Raw genomic sequence first — 25,000 nt, 5'->3', positions numbered from 1 at the left:
TAAAGCAAAGGAAAACAGGGTAGGAAGGGATAAAAAAATGGACTCGACGGAAAAAAAGAGATAAATAATCAGATAAAAGTTACTTTGGAAACCATTTTCTTAAAGTCTTAGAACACATACCAGCATTACTTAAACTAAATTACTGACTACAATATGGCCGTCTTCAAGTCCAGCATAAACAAGTTCTTGATCAGCCGTTCTCCTTAAGTAATCCAATTTATCAAATTTACACTTCTAACGATTACTATGATATTGTCCCATTGACTACTGTACACTCTTTAACTCTCATCCTCGAGTGTCCTTTGGGCCTTGATAAGTGGTAATTCCTTTGTAAAAAAAAACAAAACAAAAAAAAAACGAATACGATGCTGATGATTCTACGATCCAGATCATATAGATCTTTATCAAAATTGAAATAAGGATTCTATACATAAAGCTTAGTATAATTATATCTTGATTTTAATCTTCGTCAGTGGACATAAAAGAGGTGCAAAACTGTTGGATACTTGTGCACTTATTGGACGGTGCTGAAATAATAATGCTACTATTTAGAAAGCCATTCTTAACAAAGAAAGAGGAGGATGTTTAGTAACTATTCTGTACTTTCACCTAACAATTTAATTAAAAAAAAAGATATCGTAAAACTTTAATTTAACTTGAAAATACTATTTAAAAATAGCGCAGTTCAATAAGTGCACAACAAGCCCAACTGTTATTTTATTTTTGCTTTTTTTTTTTTTTTTTTTACATGGAGTTCACCACTTATCAAGGCCCAATGGCCACTCGGGGATAAGGGTTATTGTGTGTACAGTAATCAATGAAATAGTGTAGCAATATAAGGTGTCATTACTTGGGGGGGGGGGCGGTTCATCAGGAATTTGTTTGTGTTGAACTTGAAGACATCCAGGTTGAAGTCGGGAGGGAAACAAGCAAGCAGAACAGAGTTCCACAGGCGTGCAGTTCTAAGAAAGAAGCTTTGTTCATGGAATCTACGTTTTGATTTAGGCACAGATAAGGAGTGGGGAAAATTATTGACGGTGGTTTCAGCTAGTTGGGTGTTTTTTGAGAAAGATTGGCGAGGGGGGACCAGAGAATGGAGCTCAGACGAGCACTTACCATGGAAATAACGATAGAACAAAGACAGGCTCGCTACGTCTCTTCTGTGGGAAAAATGTTGCAGGGTAGAGAAAAGGGCATTCCCACCAAGCCACGGAGTCTATTTTGTACTCCGTCAAGGCAGGATAGGCTGTTTTTAGCAGCTCCTGCCCAGATGTGGCAGCAGTACTCCATCTTTGGACGTACTTGGCTTTTATATAGATAGAGAATTGCATCAGTAGTGAGATGTCTTCTGGAGCGGTAGAAGGATCCCACCATTTTCCCAGCAACCTTGGCCAGACTTGATGTATGTGTTCCATTTAAGATCAGGAGTAAAGGTCAAACCCAGAAGCTTATCAAAACATGGGGTCTCCCCTAGACGAGAGTCATCCATTTCAATTGATGCCAGATGGGGATCAGAGCGTTTATGATGTAGAGATAGGAGCTTGGTCTTAGATGTATTAAAGGTAACCAGCCACCTCTTTCCCTACTGTACCACACGCTCAAGATCAGAAGAGAGAGAATCAGAGAGAACATCATCATTTACGGCCTTTGATGTGTTGCCATAGATGGTTGTGTCATCAGCATAGATGTCAATGAAATATTTTAGTATGGGTTTTGGGAGATCATTGATGTAAATCAGGAAGAGAGTTGGGCCCAGTATGGACCTCTGAGGGACTCCAGCATTAATACTGTGGGCCTATGATTTCTGGCCATCAACCACTACTCTTATGAGCCTATCAGAGAGAAATGATTTAATGATTGAGAAAACATTTCCAGCTATACCGTAGCTGGAAATCTTGTGTAGTAGGCCTTTATGCCAAACCTTATCGAAGGCCTTTGATATGTCAAGAGCAATTGCCCTAGAAATGAAGCCTTTGTCGAGAGATTCGCTAATCCTATGAGATATAACCGTTAGCACATCTGCTGTAGATCTAGCAGAAATAAAGCATCGTAATTTGTAACAATAAAAATAAAATAAAATAATTTTTATAGGAACATTACAAAAAAAGCCCCTAAATCCGTATGAACGAATTCTATATAGCAAAGAATTTCTCGAACTACCGATATTACCATTCAATAAAGCATTGCTTATTTAATATTTTCACACAAAAATTATAATTGCAAAAAATATTTCTACTCTTTTTTTTTTTAATTATGGGTTTCGCATAATTTTTATATGCAAGATTATAATAATTTCCTTGCTAGCAAGAATGTGAGACTTTTGGCGTAACATATTTTTTATATAATATTGAACAATAATTTAAAAAAAAAATTAATTTAAAAACAGGAACATAGAAAAATAATTAAATTAAAAGATGCAAAAATTAATACAAACGTTCAGAAAAGGAATGTACGAATGCGCGACTGAGGAAAAAAAAAAAAGAACTTCTTCCCTTTTAATTACATGACGTTATTTTCACAGTCTTCGTGGGCCTTTGTAATTTTTGTGCTTACACAATTTTAGTTTGTTGCGTTTTGCGAACGCCAGAATCACTCGGTTTTGTACAAACAAGGTGTTTTTATTTTAATTAATTCAATATCTTAGGACTTTACTAATTATATTTGAAATAGACCCAGAAAACTAATATTTATCTCTAAAAGGATTTTTACAATGAATTTATTTAACTTCAAAATTTAGCTGAATTGGTTAGCTCGCCGTGAAAACATTTTCATAACATTTTTTTTTTTTTTCACGTGTACAAATATTTTTTACTTTTGGAAATTAAGTTTAGTTCTTAATCTTTCAAATACAATCAAAAGGTAGTCGGAAACCTACAAAAAATTATGATAAATCGGCTTTCAAAACTAGGTCCCCAATTTTTATCCACCCATTTTTGCCCGTACCTAAAAATTATTTCATTGTTTGTTTTTGTTTTTTGTTTTTTTTGGCATTCGGCTATTTTCGAATGTTTTCGTAATTCTGAATAGGCAAACATCGTTTTGCTTTTTTTTTTTTTGTGTGTGTGTGTGTGGTTACAAAGCTGGATCAGTACCATATATATTTAAAATAATTGGAAAATACATCATAGGAAATAGACGGTGTTAGTCAATTTGGCGACCCTGCCCAATCATGTTCCACGATTTCTTGTTTGTTTTGTTTCAATATTGCCTTTAAACATAATAAATAAGAAAATTTGTACACTGACTTTTTTTTTAAAAATAAATGTTTATTTGTTTTTCCTAAAACGAATGAAAGTTGTTAAAATGTATGCCTTTTAAAATTTATAAATAGTTTATGACATTTTTTTTTCTTCTGTTTTGAGGAAATGTTTTTTAAGAAAATTCTCAGAACAAAAAATAGAATTTAAGTTAAAATGTTTTTTTTTTTGTTTTTTGTTTTTTTTACACAAAAAAATCTAATATGTTTTCTGAACATTTATTGAATTAAAACTAAGATCAAATTGTATCGGATCGTAAGATCGTATTGTATCGAATGAGCTGCCTGGATCAAATTGACTCTTTCCCTCCACAGGTCTCTATCTTCCACGACCTCAGGAAGATCTTAAAGTTGTAAGCCAATGTCTTCTGTTAACAATTTTGTGTATGTCTTGACAGGTCTTCCTACTTTAGTGGTTCTATGTTTAGGATCCTACAGTACCACATCACTGACGACCTAATCTTTTCTTCTCTAGCAATGTCCGGCATAGCATGTTCTTCCTTTCTCTTATTACTGAAGACGCCTAATGGTTGGGTGTGTTTTACAGTTTAACTTTAACACTATCCGGAGAATTCTAGTTAGTCTTAGTCCCATCTAACTTACTTTCAAGTTTTTCTTTTACTGAAAATCCATGCAGGTGAACCATAAAGCAGCAGCACCGCCTCCACTACGGCTCTACAAAAGTTTTTCTTGATCTGTTCCAAGAGAGAAGATTTCCATATAGCTTTCATAAAATTCTAATAACACAATATATATATATATATATATATATATATATATATATATATATATATATATAACACAAATTTTCTGAAATGAATGAAAGTTGTCCAAGAGTATAACTTTTAAATTTTATAAATAGTTATGGACAGTTATTAATGGAATGCGTGTGCTGATTATTTTGTTTGTTTTGAGAAAACATGTTCTAAGAAAATTTAAGGAAAGACATTTTCGAATCTCTCGGTTCTAAAATTGCCTTGTCTCTCTCTATTATGCGTTCTTCAACATGAAACTAAATAAATTGTTCGTGACAATAATGCACAAGTGCAAAAAAAAAAAAATGATACTTAAGGATAACACATGTCGACACATTGTGTCGATGGCCACCGATTTGTCTGTGAATAATCGTGTTTATGTAAAACTCAGACTGATAGAAAACTAAAATCTAACTGAAATGAAGTATATTTGTTTTGTTTTTGTGGTTTTATTGTTATAAAGTGCAATGCGACTTGACACAGACACCAATAGATAGTTTTTATTGGGGGAGGGGCGCTTCTACACTATTGGGACAAGATTTCGGAAATCGTAATATTGAATTTCACATGAAAACAACGATATCTATGCATTCTCCCTATTTTTAAGATGATTATATCAAAAAATTACGAAAATCGATAGGGTAAAAAAAAATTTTTTATTAAAGAAAATAGAATTTGAAGACGACGATCATGTTATGCTTATGTAAGACACAGGAGAGTCAGACACAAGGAAGGCAATTCAACAGTTGCAAAAAAAAAAAAAAAAAAAACTTGTATATATGTTATTTTTACGTTATTCAAGTTTTAGGCGAACAGGGTAATCATGAAGAAAGAGAGAGCCTGTTTCCTCCGTTTGCCTATAGGTGGCGTTAATGTCTGTCCACCCAGTTACGGAAGCACAAAATGTATATAATGGCACCGTTGAAATAAAAATAAATGTTTTAATTTTAAATATGTTTTTTTTTTTTTTTTTTTTTTTTTTGCAAACATATTTAAGTTTTATTTTGTTTTGTTTTCGCAAACATATTTAAGTTTTATTTTCCAAACATTTACGTTTTGTTGCTGGTTTATTTTCAAACATTTACGTTATTTTTGTTTTAATTTTAATATTTTTTTTTTTTTTTTTTGCAAGCATAAATTAAATGTTTTTGCTATATTTTTCTTTTAAACATATTTATGGGTACAACCGTTTTTCCGCGAGTATTTTTTACGTTCTTATAATAAAAAAAGTCAACGTTTTTTCTTTTATCTTTTTTTTTATTGACCCCCCCTCTTTTTTCTTAATTTTTCTGGACTTATTTTACTTTTTCCGCGAGTATTTATATATATATGTTTGAAAAGGGATATTGTAAAACCTGAATATTACTTGAAACTACTATAAAAAATAAAAAAAAAAATAGCGCGGTACAATAAGTGCATAAGCAAACTTTTCTAAAAGAAAAATATTTCAAAAATATTTAGTTTATGCCTGCAAAAAAAAAACAACAAAAAAAACGTAAAAAAAAAAAAAAAACGTAAATGTTTGAAAATAAACTAGCAACAAAACGTAAATGTTTGGAAAAATAAAACTTAAATATGTTTGCAAAAACAACAACAAAAAAACAAACGTAAATATGTTTGAAAAAACAAAAACAAAAACAAACTTAAATATGTTTGCAAAAAACAAACAAACAAAAAAAAACATGTTTAAAATTAAACATTTATTTTTATTTCAACGGTGCCATTATATACATTTTGTGCTTCCGTAACTGGGTGGACAGACATTAACGCCACCTATAGTCAAACGGAGGAAACAGGCTCTCTCTTTCTTCACGATTACCGGCGAACAGTTATTTTTATATTAAACAACTAGCATGGGTGCCCGGCGTTGCCCGGGTGTTTGGAGGTGTATGCTGAGCAAAAAAAAGGGGGTAATTTTTTAAACTTTGACCCCTGAAAATTTATTGTTTTGAGCTCAAATCAAGTTATTAAGTTAGATCCATGTCCACGGAAGCTATATCTAAAATTTAAAGTGTGTAGACCCAAAATTGGGTAAATTTATACAAACACCGTGACAGCGAATTAACCCTAACCCTAAACCCTAACCCTAACCCTAACGCTGTCACGGTGTTTGTATAATAATACCCAAAATTGTCGGAGAAGTTTGGTAGAGTTCTCAAAGCTCAAATCGTTGAACTTTGACCCCTTAATCGCCAAATTTCTGGCTAAAAACCGATCACATAGATTTTTCCAAATCTCAGTACCCTGTATATCAAATTTCGAGTCTGTAGACTAAAAATTGACAGAGTTATTTCGTAGGGAAATGTACACAGACACACACACACACACACACACACACACACACACACACACTTTCACTTTTATAGATATATAGATTTAAAATTTGAGTCTGACAGAATGACAAAATTATATTGCAAACCGATATATTAAACAAACGAACTTCAAAGAGACAAATGAACACATAAGTAAAAACAATTTGTATTAGAAAACATTTATTATTCCACGTCTTTTTTTTACAGACCTGACGACTGAGGTTCGCTCTTAATAAAAATTGTTTTTTATAGTCTTAATTTTGACTTCCTTTTTCATAAAAAACTAAAAAAAAAATCAAGAAAGAAAAGAAATTTAATTTTATTTTTTCATTAATTTCTTTCTGTGCAAAGCAATTCTTTCAAACTTACTCTGTTTCCAAAATGTTTTTATTTTATTCCCCTCCCCCTTCATTCATTTTCCTCCGCATCCTGGCAAGATTACTAGATTCGAAAAAATAGTCAAAAACAAATATATAAATAAATGTTATCAAAGGCAAGATAAGTTACTTTTCTGCCAAACTGGATATCTTTTTTGTGTTTTTATTCAATGTAATATATTTATTCAGCTCGAAAAACATACAGTGTTTACCGATGTGTTGGAAAATTCAAGATGGCGTCTCACACCCTCTTTAACACCGTAAGTTTGGGAAAAGGTGTTATAAATAAAAAACTATACAAAATACTATTAAAAACCCGCCGAATATATGTCAACCTATGTCACGGTAACATATATTGAGCGAGTTTTTAACAGTATTTTAACAGGGCACATCGTAAAAACTGACCCATTAATTTTCCTGAAGTAAAAACTATATCGTTTTTAAACTTTTAAAACTGTACATTATAAAAAGAAAACTGTTCGAGTGATTTTTTTTTTTTTTTTTTTTACATGGGTGTCACCACTTATCAAGGCCCAGAGGCCACTCAAGGATAAGGGTTAATAGGTATACATTAGTCATTGTGATTTTAGCATAGTAAACAGTGGGAATTTTGTAACTTGGATTACTTGAAAAAGAAAACTGTTCGAATGATTGAAAATGAAAACAAAATAACAATGTAAATATATTGATAAGAAAAAAACAAAAACAAACGAAGTTTCCGTTTCAGGAACCCGAGTTTAATTTTATGTCGTAATCATTCAACTCGTTAGCGGTTTTATTCAGCGATTAGGGATAACCATACGACATATCTAATTACCAAAGCGATTTTTTAAAATTTTTTTTTTTTATTAAAACTAAACCTGTTTAGTTTTAATGAACCAATTTTTTTAAAGCCAACACTTTAGTTATTTTGAGAGCGTGCAACTGCACCCGAAAGGTTGATTAGGAAACTCCAAATCCTTTTATGACTCGGAAAAAAAGGGCTTTTTATCGGCTTAAATGATAAACTAATGTTAAATATTAGTATTTGCCATCGATTCTGAAATAAAATGAAATCCTGACATTGTGATCATTTTTGCAGGTGTTATGTGCCAAATATTGAAATAAGAATGTTTAAATTCAATTATTGTAATTTAAGTCGATTTTATTTATAAAATATCTTTTTAGAAATCAATCTCAAAAACAATCTGAACAATAAATCTCTTTTGTTATGGCTAAGTTTTTGTCAAGGGTAGAAATTATAATAGACAAGTATTCATCCATGATGACATTTTACCGATTTCCTGGTTTACAGGTATTCTTGCTAAATTTCTTCGAAAGAATTGACATAAACAATACTTCAACTAAATACGTATATTTCATGCAATAATGACTTTTATTTCTTCTGACTTTTCCTAAACTAAACATAAAACATCGGTTAGGGTTAGTTTAACATTCTGTAAAAGTACCTTCCGTTTTTTTTTGTTTTTTTTTTTTTTGTACTTCTGCAGAGAAGGTAAAAAACCGATAAAAACTGGATATATTTTTCGTGTTTTTATTCAATTTAACATGTTTATTCAGCTCGAAAAGAATACAGTGTTTACCGATGTGTTGGAAAATTCAAGATGGCGTCTCACACATTCTTTAACACCGTAAGTTTGGGAAAAGGTGTTATAAATAAAAAACTATACAAAATACTAAATAAAACCCGCCGAATATATGTCAACCTATGTCACGGTAACATATATTGAGCGAGTTTTTAACAGTATTTTAACCGGTTTTTTTTATTTATTACACCTTTTTCCAAACTTACCGTGTTAAAGAGAGAATCGGCCGCCATCCTGAATTTTCCAATACATCGGTAAACACTGTATGCTTTTCGAGCTGAATAAACATGTTAAATTGAATAAAAACACGAAAAATTTGCCTTTGATAACATTTATTTGTTATATATTTGTTTTTTGGCAACTTATTCGAATCTATGTGTACAGTAATACAAACCCGAAATGAATTTAAGACCACGAGTGAAATGAGAAAAAGAAGTCAGCGGGTTTGGTTGCCATAACAACGTGACGGTAGTGAACGTGTGCGTGTGTGCGCGTATTTCGTGTAGTTTAGTTTCGTATAATAGTTTCGTATTTTTTTAATTTGTAAATAACAAGTTATTAAAAAATTAAACCTTTCCAAGATGGACAATAAATAAAGCCATAATATTTTATGGTAAAGGTAAGAGCGTAGAAACGATTGTTTTTTAAGAGATGGTATTATTGGATTAACCAATCAGAAATCGTCTGTGGCACACACACATCTCTGTTTTTATAGATATATAGAAGATAGATATAGATATAGATAGATAGAAGATAGAAGATAGATTAAATGTTAAATAGATTTTGTAAATAGTACAGTTGAAATGATTAGAATATTTCCAATATGTAATAAGGTCGAGGTAATTAGTTAAAGAGATTTAATATAATGTGATATGCAAATGAGCATAAGTCATTCGATATGGGGGTTGTTTGTAGAATAGTATATAAAGAAATTAGGCAAAGATTCTTATGTCTCTTATAACAGAAACATCCTAAAATGGGTTCTAATGTTTCTCTACCAGGAGAGATCTACCCTCTTACCTCCTTTATATTTCGTTGATGGTGGAGAGCTGTACACACAGACAAAAACACACGAACCCTATTACTTTATAAAAATATAGATAGATTATGAAAAAATCTTAAATGAAAACCAGATTCAGAAACACTGTATATATGTTATGTTCATTTTGTTATTTGTTTTGCGTTAGTCATATTAAAAATTTAGAGTTACTTCCCTTGTCTATGATTTTGTTTCGCTTTATTTTATAAAAAAAAAAAGATGGCGGCAATTTTTCACCCGCTAACACGATTAAAGTTGTTTTTTTTTTGTTTTTTTTTGTTGTTGTTTTTTTAATAATTAAGTAATATTCAGGTAATTTCGACTGCATAATTTGGAAGCTACCAAATCTTGCTAGTCAAAACACAAATAAGTTACACCTTATTAGAATTGACAAAAAAAATCAGTTGAAACAAAATCTCGTCCTAATTCTGTAGAAGCACCTTTTTTATGTTATCAATAATTCATCATATCAACATTCTTTTGTAATGTTTTCATTGTTTTATTTTTTTTGTTGTTTTTAACTTTGTTACATTTATTAAAAAATTGGAGCTTTTATTTAAAGAAAACTGCGACAATAAGTCAACATTGTGACAAAGACACAAAGTATTAGAACGTCTTGCAGTAATTTATCAATGTCAATGTGTATCAGTCGCATTACAGTTTGAATTTTTTAATAAAATGAAACGAAGTTTTAAAAAACAGAATGAAAACATAAAAAGAAAATGTAGATGTGACAATTTATTGATAACATTAAAAATAAATCTATCGACATCTATGTGTCAAGTCGCGTCGCACTTGATAACAATGAAACTATTAAAAAGATTCATTTCGTTTCAGTATTCAGCAGTTCTTCATTCAGGGTTTTACATAAACACGAGTCACGTGACAAAGCGGTGACCATCGACACAATGTGTCAATGTTAACGGAATTAGGTTAAGTTAAATAAACTTTTCACTTTGATTTCCGTTTTCTGTTTAGCAGAAATGAAAAGTCGCTTCTGTTGAATATTTACGTAGTTCCTGCTAAAGTTTAAAACTACATAAAAAATTTAGTTTTTACTTTGAAATGCTTCTTTTTCGGAATATTTTTATTTTTGATAAAAAATAAAAAATATACTAGTCTTTACTTTGAAATTATTATTATAATTATCAAAAATATACTAGTCTTTACTTTGAAATTATCAAAAATATACTAGTCTTTACTTTGAAATTATTATCATTTTTTTTCAGAGAAAAAAATATTGGTATATATTTTTAAGACCTGCCTCAGGATAGTATAAACACCCCAACTTCCCCATATTAAGAACGGCTTTCGGAATAAACACTCCCTAACCTCCTCATGTTAAGAACAGCTTTCGTGGTTGGGGGAGAGGGGGAGTGTTTATTCCGAAAGCCGTTCTTGATCTGGGGAGGTTGAGGTGTTTATAATATGCTGGGACAGGTCGTAAAAATTTACCAAAATATTTTTATCATAAGATATTTACCGGTATGACTCCCACTAAACAGGAAGCGGAAGTCAATGAAATTTGGACTTACTATCAAATTGCATTTTTAATCTGTTTTTACATGGTCCCAATTTAAAATTTTTTGTTTTTAATTGATTTACTAGTGAAAGAAAAATCTGGCTTGATCACTTTTCTGTATTATGAATCACACTAAGAAGACTCAATATGTTAAGTGGTCAAATAAATTTTATGCAAACGAGTTCAGCTTCCATACCCCCACCCCACCTTTTTTTATTTGTTTTGTTTTTAAAATGGTGTAGTGAGATTTTGCCCAATGTTTGGACTGGTCTGATCTAATAATTATTGTTTCCATTATAAATCAATTTTCATTTACCACAAGACGACGTAAGGATTTTTCACTTTTTCGAAACCTGCATTTTTTTGTTACACACTGTGAAATTTGGCTTCTCGACACATACAAGATGGTAGATGTTCTAATTTCCAACAAACTTTGAATGGTTATAATTCGGTAAGAAATTGAGTCACCTACATAAATTTGGTACGAATGTTTATGGTTTGCAAAAATCTATGTAACCATATTAAAAGATTTTAAAGACAGGTGAAGCGTTTCTTAGTCTTAGTGAGTAATCAAATAGACATAGTGTCTTGATAAAAACGTTAGTCACCATCAGCACCACACTTGGTTGACACCAAAATGAGCACCCGGATAATAAAAATCTTGCCCCAATTAAGAAAATAACTTCCAAAGTGATAAGTTTGAAAGTCACCGTTTTAAAATTCGTCCAAAACACGCCAAAATGGAAAACAAACATTAAAAAGAAAAATAAGAAGAGTGAAGATGAGGAATATGATGATGATGAAGCTGATGATAAAAATGACAAAGATAAAGATGATCATACTACTACTACTACTAGAAAGTCTGGTTTGGGATATTTATTTAGATTTTGCAGAGATGTATAGCAACATGTTCAGCAATAAAATCACCGATAAAAATGTAGAATACCAGTTATGTTATTCACCTCTTTTCCAGGAAGTTAAATACAAGGCCAAGAGTTGATTTCATGAAAGTATTTTTGCAAAATAAACTGGATTCGAACCTGGCAGTCCATGCTGTTAGTCACTTACCTACTATTAATCTATGAAGAGGATCAGTTCAGAGAAAAGATTAAACACAAAGCCAGAAAAATTGCCTTTATAGCCTCATCAACCCAGTAGGGGCATCTCAGAAAATTAACAAAAAAGATGAAAATATAAAGCAAGGCAAGAGTAGACCTCCTAGAACTGCACAGGACCATGTCATAAATCAACCAAAAACAAAGCCACACCAGCACACCATGCCGAAGTATCTATTAGTTAGATTGGGCATTCTGGAACTCGATCTGTGTAGATTATGTTGGAATAAAAAATGAGAAATTTTAAATGAAAAAAAAAAAAGTTAAAATATTGCTACATCAGAGAAGGGAAATAATAAAAGCTAATTGTAGACATAGACTAAACTTTATTTTGGGATAATTAAGAAACAACGACAAAAAAAGTAAATAATAAATACATAAAACAAAAGTCAGTGCTAAAATTATAATTCTAAAATAAATCTAAGATGGTGATAATCAGGGAGAAAATGCGACAGATAAATTACTTAGTTTTTGTAGCATTAGTGTAAGGTCACATTTGGTTCATTTTGCCCCACTTGAAAATGAAGAGAACGAAAAACTTTCCTAGATAAGGAGATGAGATAGAGAGAGAAAATATAGAGAAATAAGAAGAGAGAAAATAAAAAGATGGGGAAAAATACAGAAAAGAGGGAGAGACAGAAGAGAGAGAGAGAGAGAGAAAATAGACAAGATACGGGGGGGTATTGAAAGGAGAAAGAGAGAGGAAGAGATAGCGAGGAGAGAGAAGGAGAGATAGAGAGTAGGAGAGAGATAAAATAGAGTGGGAGAGAGAAAAAAGAAAGGGGAGAAAAAGTGGAATATAAAGAGAGAAAAGTGAGAAGATAGGAAGAGGAAAATGGGAAAGAGAAAAAAAGAGTAAGAAGAAGGAAAAGAGAAAGAAGGGAAAAGTACTAGAGAAAAAGAGAAGGAAGGAAATAGGAGGAAAAGAAAAGCGAGAGAGAGGATAAGGAAAGAGAAGGTGTGGGGGGGGAGGAAAGGAAAGAGAATGTACGGGGGGGGGAGGAAAGGAAAGAGAAGGAGAGGGGGAAAGGAAAGAGAAGGAGAGGGGGAAAGGAAAGAGAAGGAGAGGGGGAAAGGAAAGAGAAGGAGAGGGGGGAAGGAAAGAGAAGGAGAGGGGGGAAGGAAAGAGAAGGAGAGGGGGGAAGGAAAGAGAAGGAGAGGGGGGAAGGAAAGAGAAGGAGAGGGGGAAGGAAAGAGAAGGAGAGGGGGGGGGGGAAAGAGGAAGCAGGGTGAAAGAAAGGAGAGGAAAAGGGAAAAAGGAATAAGAGAAAGAGGGGTGAAAGGAAAGCGAGAAAGAGAGGAAAAGGAAGAAAGATGCAAAAAGGAAAGAGAGAAAGAGGGGAAAGGAAAGAGGGGAAAGGGAAAAGAGAGTGTGCTTATCGTTTTTATGGGGGCACGCAAGAGGTAATAACAGTTAGTTATTTTTTCTTCTTTTTTTCTGACCTATTTTAGTGTGGATAGCAGTTAGAATAAAAATGAAGTTAGCAAATACTTGAAGTTGCAAATAAAGATGGATTGAAGGGTTGGACGGTAATCTGTACTACATACATTGGAATCAATTCAAACCAAAGAAGGCGGGGGGGTGGGTGGAGGTGCAGTGTAGACTGTATCTGATTAATGAAACATTTTCTTTTCACACACATAAAGGCATTTCTTCATTCCCACCTACTCAATCACCAAGCGGATGCAGGAAGTTTTACATTTGTAAACCTTTACTAAAACAAGAACAAATAATTTTTTAAAGAGATGTCCATTTAATCTATGTACAGTAAAAAGGGGGGGGGGGCGGGCATTCAAATTGAGAGGGGCATCCAATCATACTCAAATCTATCTTCCTCTCTCATAATATTTTTGAAGTACTAGAACTTATACTTGTGGCACCCGGCAACAACCACCAGACCTCTATACGCCATTGAATGTGCTTTTAGCGATAAGAAAAAAAAAGAAAGAAAAGAAGAAAGAAAAGAAAAAAGATTGATTCAAATTTAAGTCTCCCAGACCTAGCCTTTTATGGGAGTTATAAACTTTATAGAAATCCAAAGTGATGCTGATACCAATGTAGGATACTAAAACAGTGAAGTGACGTGATGTATAAACGGGAGCAGCATTTAAATTACAAATCTTCGTATATCTATTTTTTTCAAAAGATCTTTCATTTATATAAATCAGTAAATATAGATTTATTGTTAAATATAACCAAGATGGTAAAATATCTTTGATAATTTCGAGAGAAACCTCTTTTTTTTTTTTCAAAAAAGAAAACTAGCTTAAAAATATGCCGTGAATGCAATTCCAAGATAGCTGTCATAGATTTGCATTTATTGTTCCATTTTTTTTTTTTTTTACGGCATACTTTTCATTTGTTTGCTTCTAATGAACTAGAAAAATACCCGTTTCAGTTAATCAATTAAGCGAATAGAAAATTTTTTCCATCTTTTTTTTATCTCGAAGATGAAAATTAATATGTGATGCTAAGCCTACGTCCAGTTGTGACCCAAATCCATAACATTGTGATTCTCGAAACTGTCTCAAATTTAAGGATTAAATGAAAGAAATTGAAATTCAGAGAATCTTCATTATTGTGTAATAATCATGAATGCAATTCAATTAAACATTTGAATTTCTAAATGGGGGAGTGCGCACATATCATGCTTTCTAAAAACCCCATAAGATACCCCAAAGAAACTGTAATTTGGCAAATATTTAAAATTTTACAAATATTTGAGGTATCTTAATTCCAAACTCTTTTTACCCCATTCTCGCCTAAAACTAAATATAGCCCACATTACCACATATTACGCCTGCCAGCTATGTTCCAAAATTCAATATGATCGGTTGATTAGTTTAGTGCACAGAAAAACATAAACTTTAGGTACTTGCACAGTTTAATGAAGACATTAAAAAATGAAAATATCGAAAAAAAAAAAAAAAAGGTTATATTGTATGTATCCATTATGGAACGAAGTTCTCCAAAAAAAAAATTCACTTAATTTGATCAAGTAGTTTTTTTTTTGTTTTTTTTTTTACAGCGAAAAAAAAAATTTGTTATGATACCGAACAAAAGGTTCGATTCTTAGGAAGAAAAGCTAGTATTAAATATGGGGAGAGAGTGTCGGCACTTTAAATTGAGTTATCTCCCCGTGACGTGTTAAAAAAATTCAAAGATGGCTGACTTCAACACATTCTCATAAACACGTGTTTTTCCGCTGTAAAAAGAAAAAAAATCAAATTAAGTGAAATTTTTTGTTCGGAGATCTTCAGTCCAAAACGGATACGTACAATATAACCTTTTTTTTTTTTTTCTCTCGATATTTTCATTTTACTTGATTAAACTGTACAAGTACCAAACTTTATATAAAAAAAAGGATATCATTTATTTTTCTTCTAATTTAATGCTTTTATTTCTTATTGTTCAGATTTTAAAATCACTGCAAATGCAATTAATGTAAGGAGTATACATTGTTGATGTACAGTATTGATGACATAAGTTGAAAAATAGGAAGAAATGACACAAAGCAAAAAAAAATAAAAATAGAGCTGTGGTTCTCAATCTTTTCCTTATGCGACCCCCAATCATATACTATAAAACATGAGCAACCCACTAGTATTATATGTGCTGTTATAGCATCACTTGATAAGTTTTACATTTCTAAATTTTTGAGATGAGGATCGAGTATTCATTTTATTTGGATCCTTCAGGCTACTGTTCTCACCTTCAGTATTATTTTCACAATGTTTCAGCTGATGTAACTTTAGACCTTTTTCAGGTGTATCTTGTTGAACTCGGGAATCTTTCTGTCGAATTCTGGAAGTTGCACAAAATTTTGAATGAAACCCTTTCTTTAATCAACAGATTCAACATCCTCCCTGTTCCATCAGCCATGACTGGGTAGAAGTTTCTAATTATATTGTATAAGGACCCGTGGCAAGTGGATGAAGTACTTGGTAAAATTCAGTTGTAAAGTTATGCTCTTCTGGAGGTTGAAGGTTCAATCCTCAGTGTGGGCAAAATAAAAAAAAAATACAATATTTAAAAAAAAAATTATCGTCTATACACAAGTTTTCATTGCATTATGTTTAGACCACTAAACTGCGGTTTTACCCAACTGCTATATTTTTAAACATGTGCATTATAACTTGTTAACAGTTAATGCTTATTTTATACATTGACGAAAATCAAATTATAAAAATGAATTTATGCTGTTGTTTTTATAAATATGACTAAAATATAATTTTTCATGAATAAATGAGAAACCATTGAGTTAAAATCTAGTAAGTATTAAAGCATGTACTATGAAGAAAAACACTTTTGGAATGCTTGAAGATGCTACAATAAAAACATTTTCACACTATTTTTACAAAATGGCGTCTTACTGAAACCGGAAGTAGAATATTATGTAAAAACAGAACCAAACGAAGTATGCACTTTCATTGTCCAAAGAAGCCATTTTAATAATTCCCAGAATAGTATTTGGTACTGATCCAAAACCTGACACAAGATCGCCTCAGCATCTTCCGGCAGTTTCTGGTAAGCAGCTGGAAAAGTTCCTAGAAAAAGCCGACGCAAACACTGCTAGATGATAAATTCAAAACTTTAAGTAACACAAGAAGATAAGACTTACCCTAAGTTCAATTATATGAAAGAATTTTTAAAAAACTTTTCAAGAAAAGTAAATTGTCGCCATAGAAAAGATGACATGATTCCATTTCCGTTTGATGAAAACCGGTTTTCTTTTTTGTTGCAGGCCATCTACTTGTTGGCCAGTTGTGTACAAATCCCAAGAGCGATAGGAGTCTTCCATCATGTCTGAAAGTGACACAATGTTCAATGAGCAAAATCAGAGATGCGCCACTGTACAACTCATGCTCTCTATCGATACAAGTTATGACAACAAGACCATTGTCGAGACCCTCAAAATGTAAATCCAAACGGTTCAATGCTTGAAGGCACAGCTCAATGAAGTTTTCAGCCACAGTTATGATCTTTAGTTTCAAGTGAGAGCCACATCATGCCACCTCACATCTTCAAAATCGGCTTAAAAGTCAACACCAAAGTGTACTGTTGAAGAGTGTGGTGATCGTCTGCGATCAGGTGGCTGCTGGCAGACCCTGTGTGTGGGCAGCAGGATTCTGCGCCAGCCCACAAGTCTAAAGAGACCCAGGCTTGGCTTCAGAAGGAGTGCTATGACTTTGTACTTTTCTCTCGCTGGCCCTCCTCCTCTACTAACCTGAGCCTGCTGGACTACTTTGTTTGATCATACGTTGAGAACATCACCAACATGAACTCACACAACACCAAAGCCAGTCTGATCACCGCCAAATATTCACCGACTCCTGCTGGCGCTTGTGGAAAAGGCATGTTCTCAGTTCTGGACCCATATCGAGGCAGTGATTGAGGTTGAAGGCGGCTACATTGATTAGATGACAGCTCTACTACATAATCAAGTTACCTGAATTGATTTTTTTCCAATAAAAGTTTCAAAATAAAGCTGCAGTGTTGTTTTCTTTAGGGGGGACAAATCTATTGTTCCACCCCGTAAATGTATTTTTTTTAAGATAAAGGCAACCTTGAACGAAAATCGGTCTTGATTTTCATGGAAAGTATCAAAGAATTATTTTTTACGAAAACATCTACGATTGAAAAGTATTCTTTTTTTTTGAGAAAAATACCAGAAAAGTGATTTTATAGTTAGAGTTATGATAGAAATATATGTGTACCGCCGTACAAATTTTTCAGTAATATTTCTTTCAGTTAAACTTTGGAATTCCTTTCAGTTAAAACTTTGGAAGTTTTGCATTTCTTGTTGAAATAATTGGATTTGAACCAAAACTTTTTGTCTGCAGACAACTGATTGCTGATTGGTTAATCAAGTCGATCTTTTTTCCGAGCAGCTTATTGGAAACTGTCAGAAAATGCTGACTCGACCTAGGATCAAGTTCTAGATCACTACCCAAATATATTATTTGTGAATAGTTTAATTTTTTAAATAAATTATTTTTATAATTTGCAATAAGACTTTAATAATGTGTAGTGAATGAAACGAAGTAATGTTCCAGGTTTTTGTATTGCTCATAAAGCCATGCTTCTTTTTTTTTGTATCGCTCAAGACGGAAAAAGTGTTAAAAGGTATTTTCCCACCTAATTACTACATAATACTAAATTGATTTTGACCCACAACGTTCATCATGTCAAAATTTTTCAAAAATAGCTAACAGAGCAAAAAAGGGTGCGAAAAAAAGAAATGCACAACAGATACACTGTTCCTGAAAGTCTGAGATGGGAAATGAATCTTTAACTTTCAAAAGAGTGTCACTTACAATTGAATTTCACCATGCATTTTACGCAAGTACTAAGTAAAATTTGGTTGTAAGTTACATTCTTCTTTGAAAGTTCAATCCTCAGTGTAGGCGACACTAAAAATACAATTGCAAATTATGTAGGCTGACGGAACAAGAGCATGCTACCCTTATGGAATAAATAAAGGGTCCCGTCCAAAATTCTGTGCGGATCCAAAGTATTATTATTCGCATTTAAAAAAAACATTTTGGACACACAATCTCAAAACATTTACGGCGCTTCTTCGTTATAAGACCTCAGTTCAAAAATTGAAATATTGAATTTCAAGTAAAACCAATGGGGTAAATCTTCAGATTAGGTCCACCTCCACAATTTTCTTTTAAATGACGACTTACATAGGTTTTCGACTATGCTGAATACGAAAATCGCATTGGAATTTTGCAGAAATAAGTAGTTATCGAGATATAAAAAGTATTATGCATTGTATTCTTTGGCGGCCATCTTTTTTACGCGCGTGCGCCATAAACAAATCTACTCATCTATGACTGACACTGCACGCGCGTAAAAGATGTCCGCCAAAGAATACAATGTATAATACAACTTTTTATATCTCGATAACTAATTATTTCTGCAAAATTTCAATGCGATTTTCGTATTCAGCATAGTCGGAAACCTTTAAAAGAAAATTGTGGAGGTGGACCTAATCTAAAAAATGCCTTTTTTATTTTCATCTTCCTTTTTGCAATTTTTTCAGCGGATTATTATCTACAAGTTAAAAAAAAAAATGGAAAAAATCAATATCTAACTAATTTAAGGGGTGCTCATTTTATAATGCAACATTCTAGTAAATTGACCACCCATTTTAGAACAACTATGTTTTTAGGCCAAATTTCGCGAATTTAGCCATTTTAAAGTGGTTTAGCCTTTCTTTTTATAATTTTTTTTTTTTTTAGATTATTTTAAAAAGCGAAATTGGTACTTGTACAGTTTAATCAAGACATTCAAAAATGAAAATATCAAAGAAAGGTTATATTTGTACGTATCCCGGATACGTACAAATATAACCTTTCTTTGATATTTCAATTATTGAACGAAGTTCTCAAAAAAAAAAAAAAAAAAAAAATTCACTTAATTTCATGCCTTTTTTTTTTTTTTTTTTTTTTTTTTTTTTTTTTTTTTTACAGCGAAAAACAATTTGTTATGATACCGAGCAAAAGGTTCGATTTTTAGGAAGAAAAGCTAGTATTAAAGATGGGGAAGGAGTCTCGGCGCTTTACATGGAGTTATCTCCCCGTGGCGTGTTCAACAAATTCCATAATGGCTGACTTCAACGCGCTCTCATAAAAACGTGTTTTTCCGCTGTAAAAAAAAAAAAAAAAAAAAAAATACTCGATCAAATTAAATTATTTTTTTTTTTTCGGAGATCTTCAGTCCAAAACGGATACGGAAACGGAAACCTTTTTTCGATATTTTCATTTTTTAATGTCTTGATTAAACTGTACAAATGCCGAAGTTTCTTCAGAATATATTTTTTTTTTTTTTAGGAAGCATAATATATGGGCACAGCTTCAATCCATACAGAAAAAAAACTACAAGATTCCTTGAATTTCAATTTCTTCTTAAAATCCCCTACGCTTAAATGTTAGATATTTTTTAGACTCTGTTCGAAGAATTATTAATTTTTACTCGTTCTGATTAGGGGATTATTCTTGTTATATGTGTGTGTGTGTGTGTGTGTGTGTGTGTGCGAGTGAAAGAGAGTAAGCACGCATAATAATAGGTAAAATGAAAATCCGATCATTCATTGAGACCGGCGGTTTCAGAAAGCCTGTTGGTTGGGTTAAAGCTGAGGATGAAGCAGTTTCATCTTCAGTGAACAAAACTAATGATGAATTTTCTCTCTTTGAAATCGGCAATATCAATGACTGACCGAATTTAGCCACAATAATAACAATACCTATATGGGCATGTTTTTTTTTTGTTTTGTTTTTATTTATTTATTTAATATAGACAAAAAACTAAACAGTCACCGTGACATTTAGGATGTGTTTCTACCAGTATTTTGTTTGATTTTCTATTTTTGAACGATTATTCAGATTTTAAAGATGTGAATAATCTCTCATCTCCGCCATTTGTTCCTGTTTTTAACGTAACGCTGCTAGACACTAGTTTTTCGAACTGAATAAACGCCTTAAGATAAATTAAAACGCCAAAAGTTTATCCAGGTAGGTAGAAGAGTAACCTATCTTACCTTTGATAACATTGGTTTGTTGACACACACACACACATATATATATATATATATATATATATATATATATATATATATATATATATATATATGATGCTAGTGCAGAGAGTGCCGCGCCATTTTTTTTAAATCGTATTTCCAAGTTAAAGTTTATGTTTTTTTTTATTCAATTGTATGGTTGAAGTATAGAATAGGTACAAAACACCCTCCCCTTCCCATGTTAAGAATGGCTTTTTAAATAATAACGTTATTATTTCAGCACGGATCAATAAGTGCATGAGTACCGTTATAAGTTTAATCATAATCAAATATTACAAGAATACTTTAACAATGTGTACAGCTTAGCTATTAACCTGGTGATTTCACCTTGTGAATAAGACACGAACGTTTCTATGTAGCTAACTTACCATAAGTATATTTTCATAGTAGTACGTATGTATAACTTACCCCTGATTGAGATCGTTAGCGGTGTTGTCCAGCCAAACGCGAACCTGTAGAGCATTTCCTTCCTTGACCAAAGTAAAGATATCATCCATGTTTGTTTTTGTTTTGTTTTTGTTTTCAGTTTTTCTTTTCGCTTTTCTTAAAGCCAACTGTTTTTTTTTTTGTTTAGTTTTTTTCAGTTCGTACTAGTATGCCAACTTAAACAAGAATAATGTTTTTATAACTTGTAAGAATTTACCAAATAAAAAAAAAAAAAAACGAAAGTCAGATTGTTTCAACCGTTTTCTGTCTCAGAGACGATGTCTTTCTATGTATATTTTTTATACACTCAAAAATGTTCCAATACCATTATTATTAATATTCAGGACATCAAAATACACTTTGTTTTAGCATCAGTGCTAAAACAAATTAATTAAAACCTAAATAAACAATGGCAGAATCTAAACTAGCAAGAGTTGAAATAATTCCTTCCGACTGAGAACCTATGATCTCCCAAGAACGGTAACCACGTATATCTGAAGAGTTACATCCCTTGCTTTAAACACTTGATGCTTGTTTTAACTGTGTATGTATGTGTGAGTGAGTACGTTACAGGAAATCAGAACAACATAATGTATATATGAATAAATATTAAGCTTTTATTTTATAATTTGTAGTAGTAGTAGTAGTAGTAGTAATAATAATAATAATAATAATAATAATAATAATAATAATAATAATAAATTGTTGTTATAATCTGTTGCCGTTCTCTTCAATTAGCATTATATATATATATATATATATATATATATATATATATATATATATATATATATATATATATATATTGAGCTTCTTAAATAAGGATTGGTATATATTATAAGAAAATACATTTGTACAGAAATATATATATATATATATATATATATATATATATATATATATGTATGTATGTATGTGTGCGTGTGTGCGCGCATATATATCTATCTATGTATATATATATGTATCTATATATATATATCTGTAGTAAGTTATAAAATATATATGGCGATTAAGCTACACATTAATATATATATATATATATATATATATATATATATATATATGCATGTATGTATGTATGTATATATATTAATTTTCTTATCAGTTTTTTCAAGCTGAGGATGGGGCATCCTACGAGATACCAAACGTTCACCTGCTAACTCAGATATTCCAACCGAGAAACCTTTTTAAGATTCTAACCGTACTTTTAAGTGTGATTATTTGAATCTCTCTTGCACTTGGTTCAACTGGTATATTTGACAGGGAAATTTTTGAAATTCTTTTTCATGAGTCCAGTTGGTCTAATAATTATTGGAAGGATAACGATTTTCTTAAGATTCCAATTTCTTTTCATGTCATACATAAGACCATTGATATTTTGTTATCTTTTCCCTTTCAGCTCTGTTCAACCCAGCATCATTAAGGACACTAAATTCCACTAAGGTTGCTTCTTTTTTCGTCTTATCCTGTATCATTATGTCAGACTATCTGGCTCTGTTTTCCAGGTACGTAGCTGTAGGAATTGCATAGACAGGGGATGGTGAATGACTTATTTCCAACTGTTCTTTCTGGTAAACATGTTCGAGGACTTGCTGCTGCATTCAATATTCAATGTTTCGCAGATCGTCCAGTAGAGATATGTTCACACTCCATTGTGTCATGTCATATAGTAGCCATTCCCCAGCAGAACCTTACAGTTGAATGTCAGGTGGCTCACACTCTCTGCTTCTGTGTTGTAGAACGTGCACTTGCTGTCATTGCTTAGACCACTCATTATCTTATATATATATATATATATATATATATATATATATATATATATATATATATATATGTGTAAGAACAGTAGATACAGCATTAAAAATTAGTAACAAAATACAGTTCAGTATATAATACACATGTATATAATCAAATAATATTATGAATAGCACCGTAAGGCAGGGAAAATACCGTAATCAGGGACCAGAAAAACATTGTATTCCACATCATTACCTAAAAAAAAACGTATCCTACGGCCACCGTATCCAGGGATTTACTGTATGTATATATGGCAAGCGCTGTCAACATAAGCTTACGAAGAGGTTCAGGGACTGTACAAAGAACAATTTGAAAGTCCTGCAAATCATCGGCACATGGGAAGAGCTAACTCTGCAAAGGCCAAAGTGGCAAAGGCTTATATGTGAAAGTTGTGATGCTCAGAGAAAAGAAAGCAGGCCCACAGTAATCTGAAGTGAGAGCTTCGCAAAGGTTTAATTAATGATACGCAGAGCTGGAAATTCGACACTTGTGAACGAGTGCTTTTGTCAAAAGCTGGCTACGTCAACCACCTTAAGTCACACAAAACTCCTGTTCAGGTAAATTTTGTACGTATTAGTCCGAACCAAACGATCTGTTTAGCATGCAGCAAAGTTTGCAAGTCTATTGCTGGTTTGAGAAGACATGTGATTGTTAGGAATACTCTTCAACCTCCAGAGGAAGTCAACTCAGTGGAAATTGCTCAATTTGTATGTCACATCTGCTTCAAGACTGCATTTTACATGACTCTGCAGCAGGACTGCATAGTCATCTAAGATAACATGGACGAGGAGATGGGAAGAACTCAATTATCTGGAAAGATGCAGCAAATGTTTGTTTGGACAAATATTTGTTTAAATAGACATTTGCCGAGATGATTTGCAGAATCTGCTCCTGTGGGTCGATCGGTAGAACTGCTGACTGTCAACATGATGGTTCTAGCTTCAATCCTTGGCTTGGGAGAGGTGCTAGTCTAGCGGCACTGATGAGTTGTAATACAACGAAACAGGACTTGTATGTCGATTACTACAAGTAATATATATATATATATATATATATATATATATATATATATATATATATATATATATATATATCTTCATGTGTTTTTTAATAATTGTGGACTCTCCATAACAGTTGAACCTAAAAAGAAAACAGCTAACTTCTTAGATATCTCACTTAATCTTAACTCTGAAACATCCAGCCCTTACCATAAGCCAAACCTTACACTCTTATATGTGCATAAGTTTTCAAATCACCCTAATTCAATAATTAAATCCATAAACCCTCAATCTCTATCAGAATCTCTAAGCTATCAGCTGACAAAAACTCCATGTTTTATAATAATGCCTTTAGAAATTCAGGTTATACGGAACAGATAAGATATAACCATAAAAACCAAGAAACTCATTAATTATACATATCATGTCCAGAACTAAAAGAAACCATAAATTTTCAAGTAATAGCAATAACATAGACAAGCGCACTAACGTAGACAGGTCTTCCACTAGAAAAATGACGAGGAGAAAGAATATTCTTTGGTTTAACCCTCCTTTCAGCTCTAAAGTAAAAAAAAAATATCCTCAAGGAGTTCTTCAATATTGTTGAAAATTCTTTCAAGTACCCACATAGATATAGCACTTTGTTTAACAAAAATTCTATCAAGATATCATATGCTACAATGTGTAATTTAGCCCAGACAATCATAGCCTCTATTAACAAGAAAATTAAAGATGCACAAGCAATTCCTTTTCCCTTGGCCAAGAAAACCAAATGTAATTACCAAGAAAGGATGAATACTTGCTTGATAATAACTGTATCCATAAGAATGTGATTTATTCATGTACTGTAAAGGAGATACCATCTAAATTCCTCCAAACAAACACCAGTAATTTTTACCAACAGCCAATCTCTGGTCAATCAAATAGCAATGAGCTTGAACATCCCCCTCCAATAAAATGCTTGATAAATAGCAGCACTAACAATATAAATACTGATAGTCCTTCACAGAAAAACCTCCATGATAATAATATTGGAAACCAGTTCAGTAATAATATCCCCAATAATTCGCCTACATCCTGACCTAACCTTAATAACAATCTAATACTAAATACCAACAACAGTATCACAATGCACCCAAAACATACACATATATCGGGTCAACTTCTATTTTAATAAAGCAGAGAATCTCTAACCCAACATCATCTTTTAGCAATAAAAACACAAATAG

General features: G+C 32.2%; 1 protein-coding gene across 2 annotated transcripts in view; it reads right to left on the bottom strand.

The window, feature by feature from the left end:
• The window catches only part of LOC145268265 (scaffold protein ILK-like), a 95,194-nt gene extending 73,594 nt beyond the window's left edge, over positions 1-21,600 (bottom strand). For both annotated transcript variants that reach the window (XM_080123626.1, XM_080123625.1), the window contains exon 1: positions 20,959-21,600. In XM_080123626.1, the coding sequence (XP_079979752.1) occupies positions 20,959-21,047 (89 nt within the window). In that variant the 5' untranslated portion in view covers positions 21,048-21,600. The remainder of the gene's footprint in view (positions 1-20,958) is intronic.
• Between the last annotated feature and the right edge of the window lie 3,400 nt (positions 21,601-25,000).

Source organism: Euprymna scolopes, chromosome 43 (assembly GCF_053919585.1).
Source record: "Euprymna scolopes isolate OS-2025 chromosome 43, ASM5391958v1, whole genome shotgun sequence".
Lineage (NCBI taxonomy): Eukaryota > Metazoa > Mollusca > Cephalopoda > Sepiida > Sepiolidae > Euprymna > Euprymna scolopes.
Note: the sequence above shows the minus strand (reverse complement) of the source record. Positions and strands in the feature narration are given on the sequence as shown.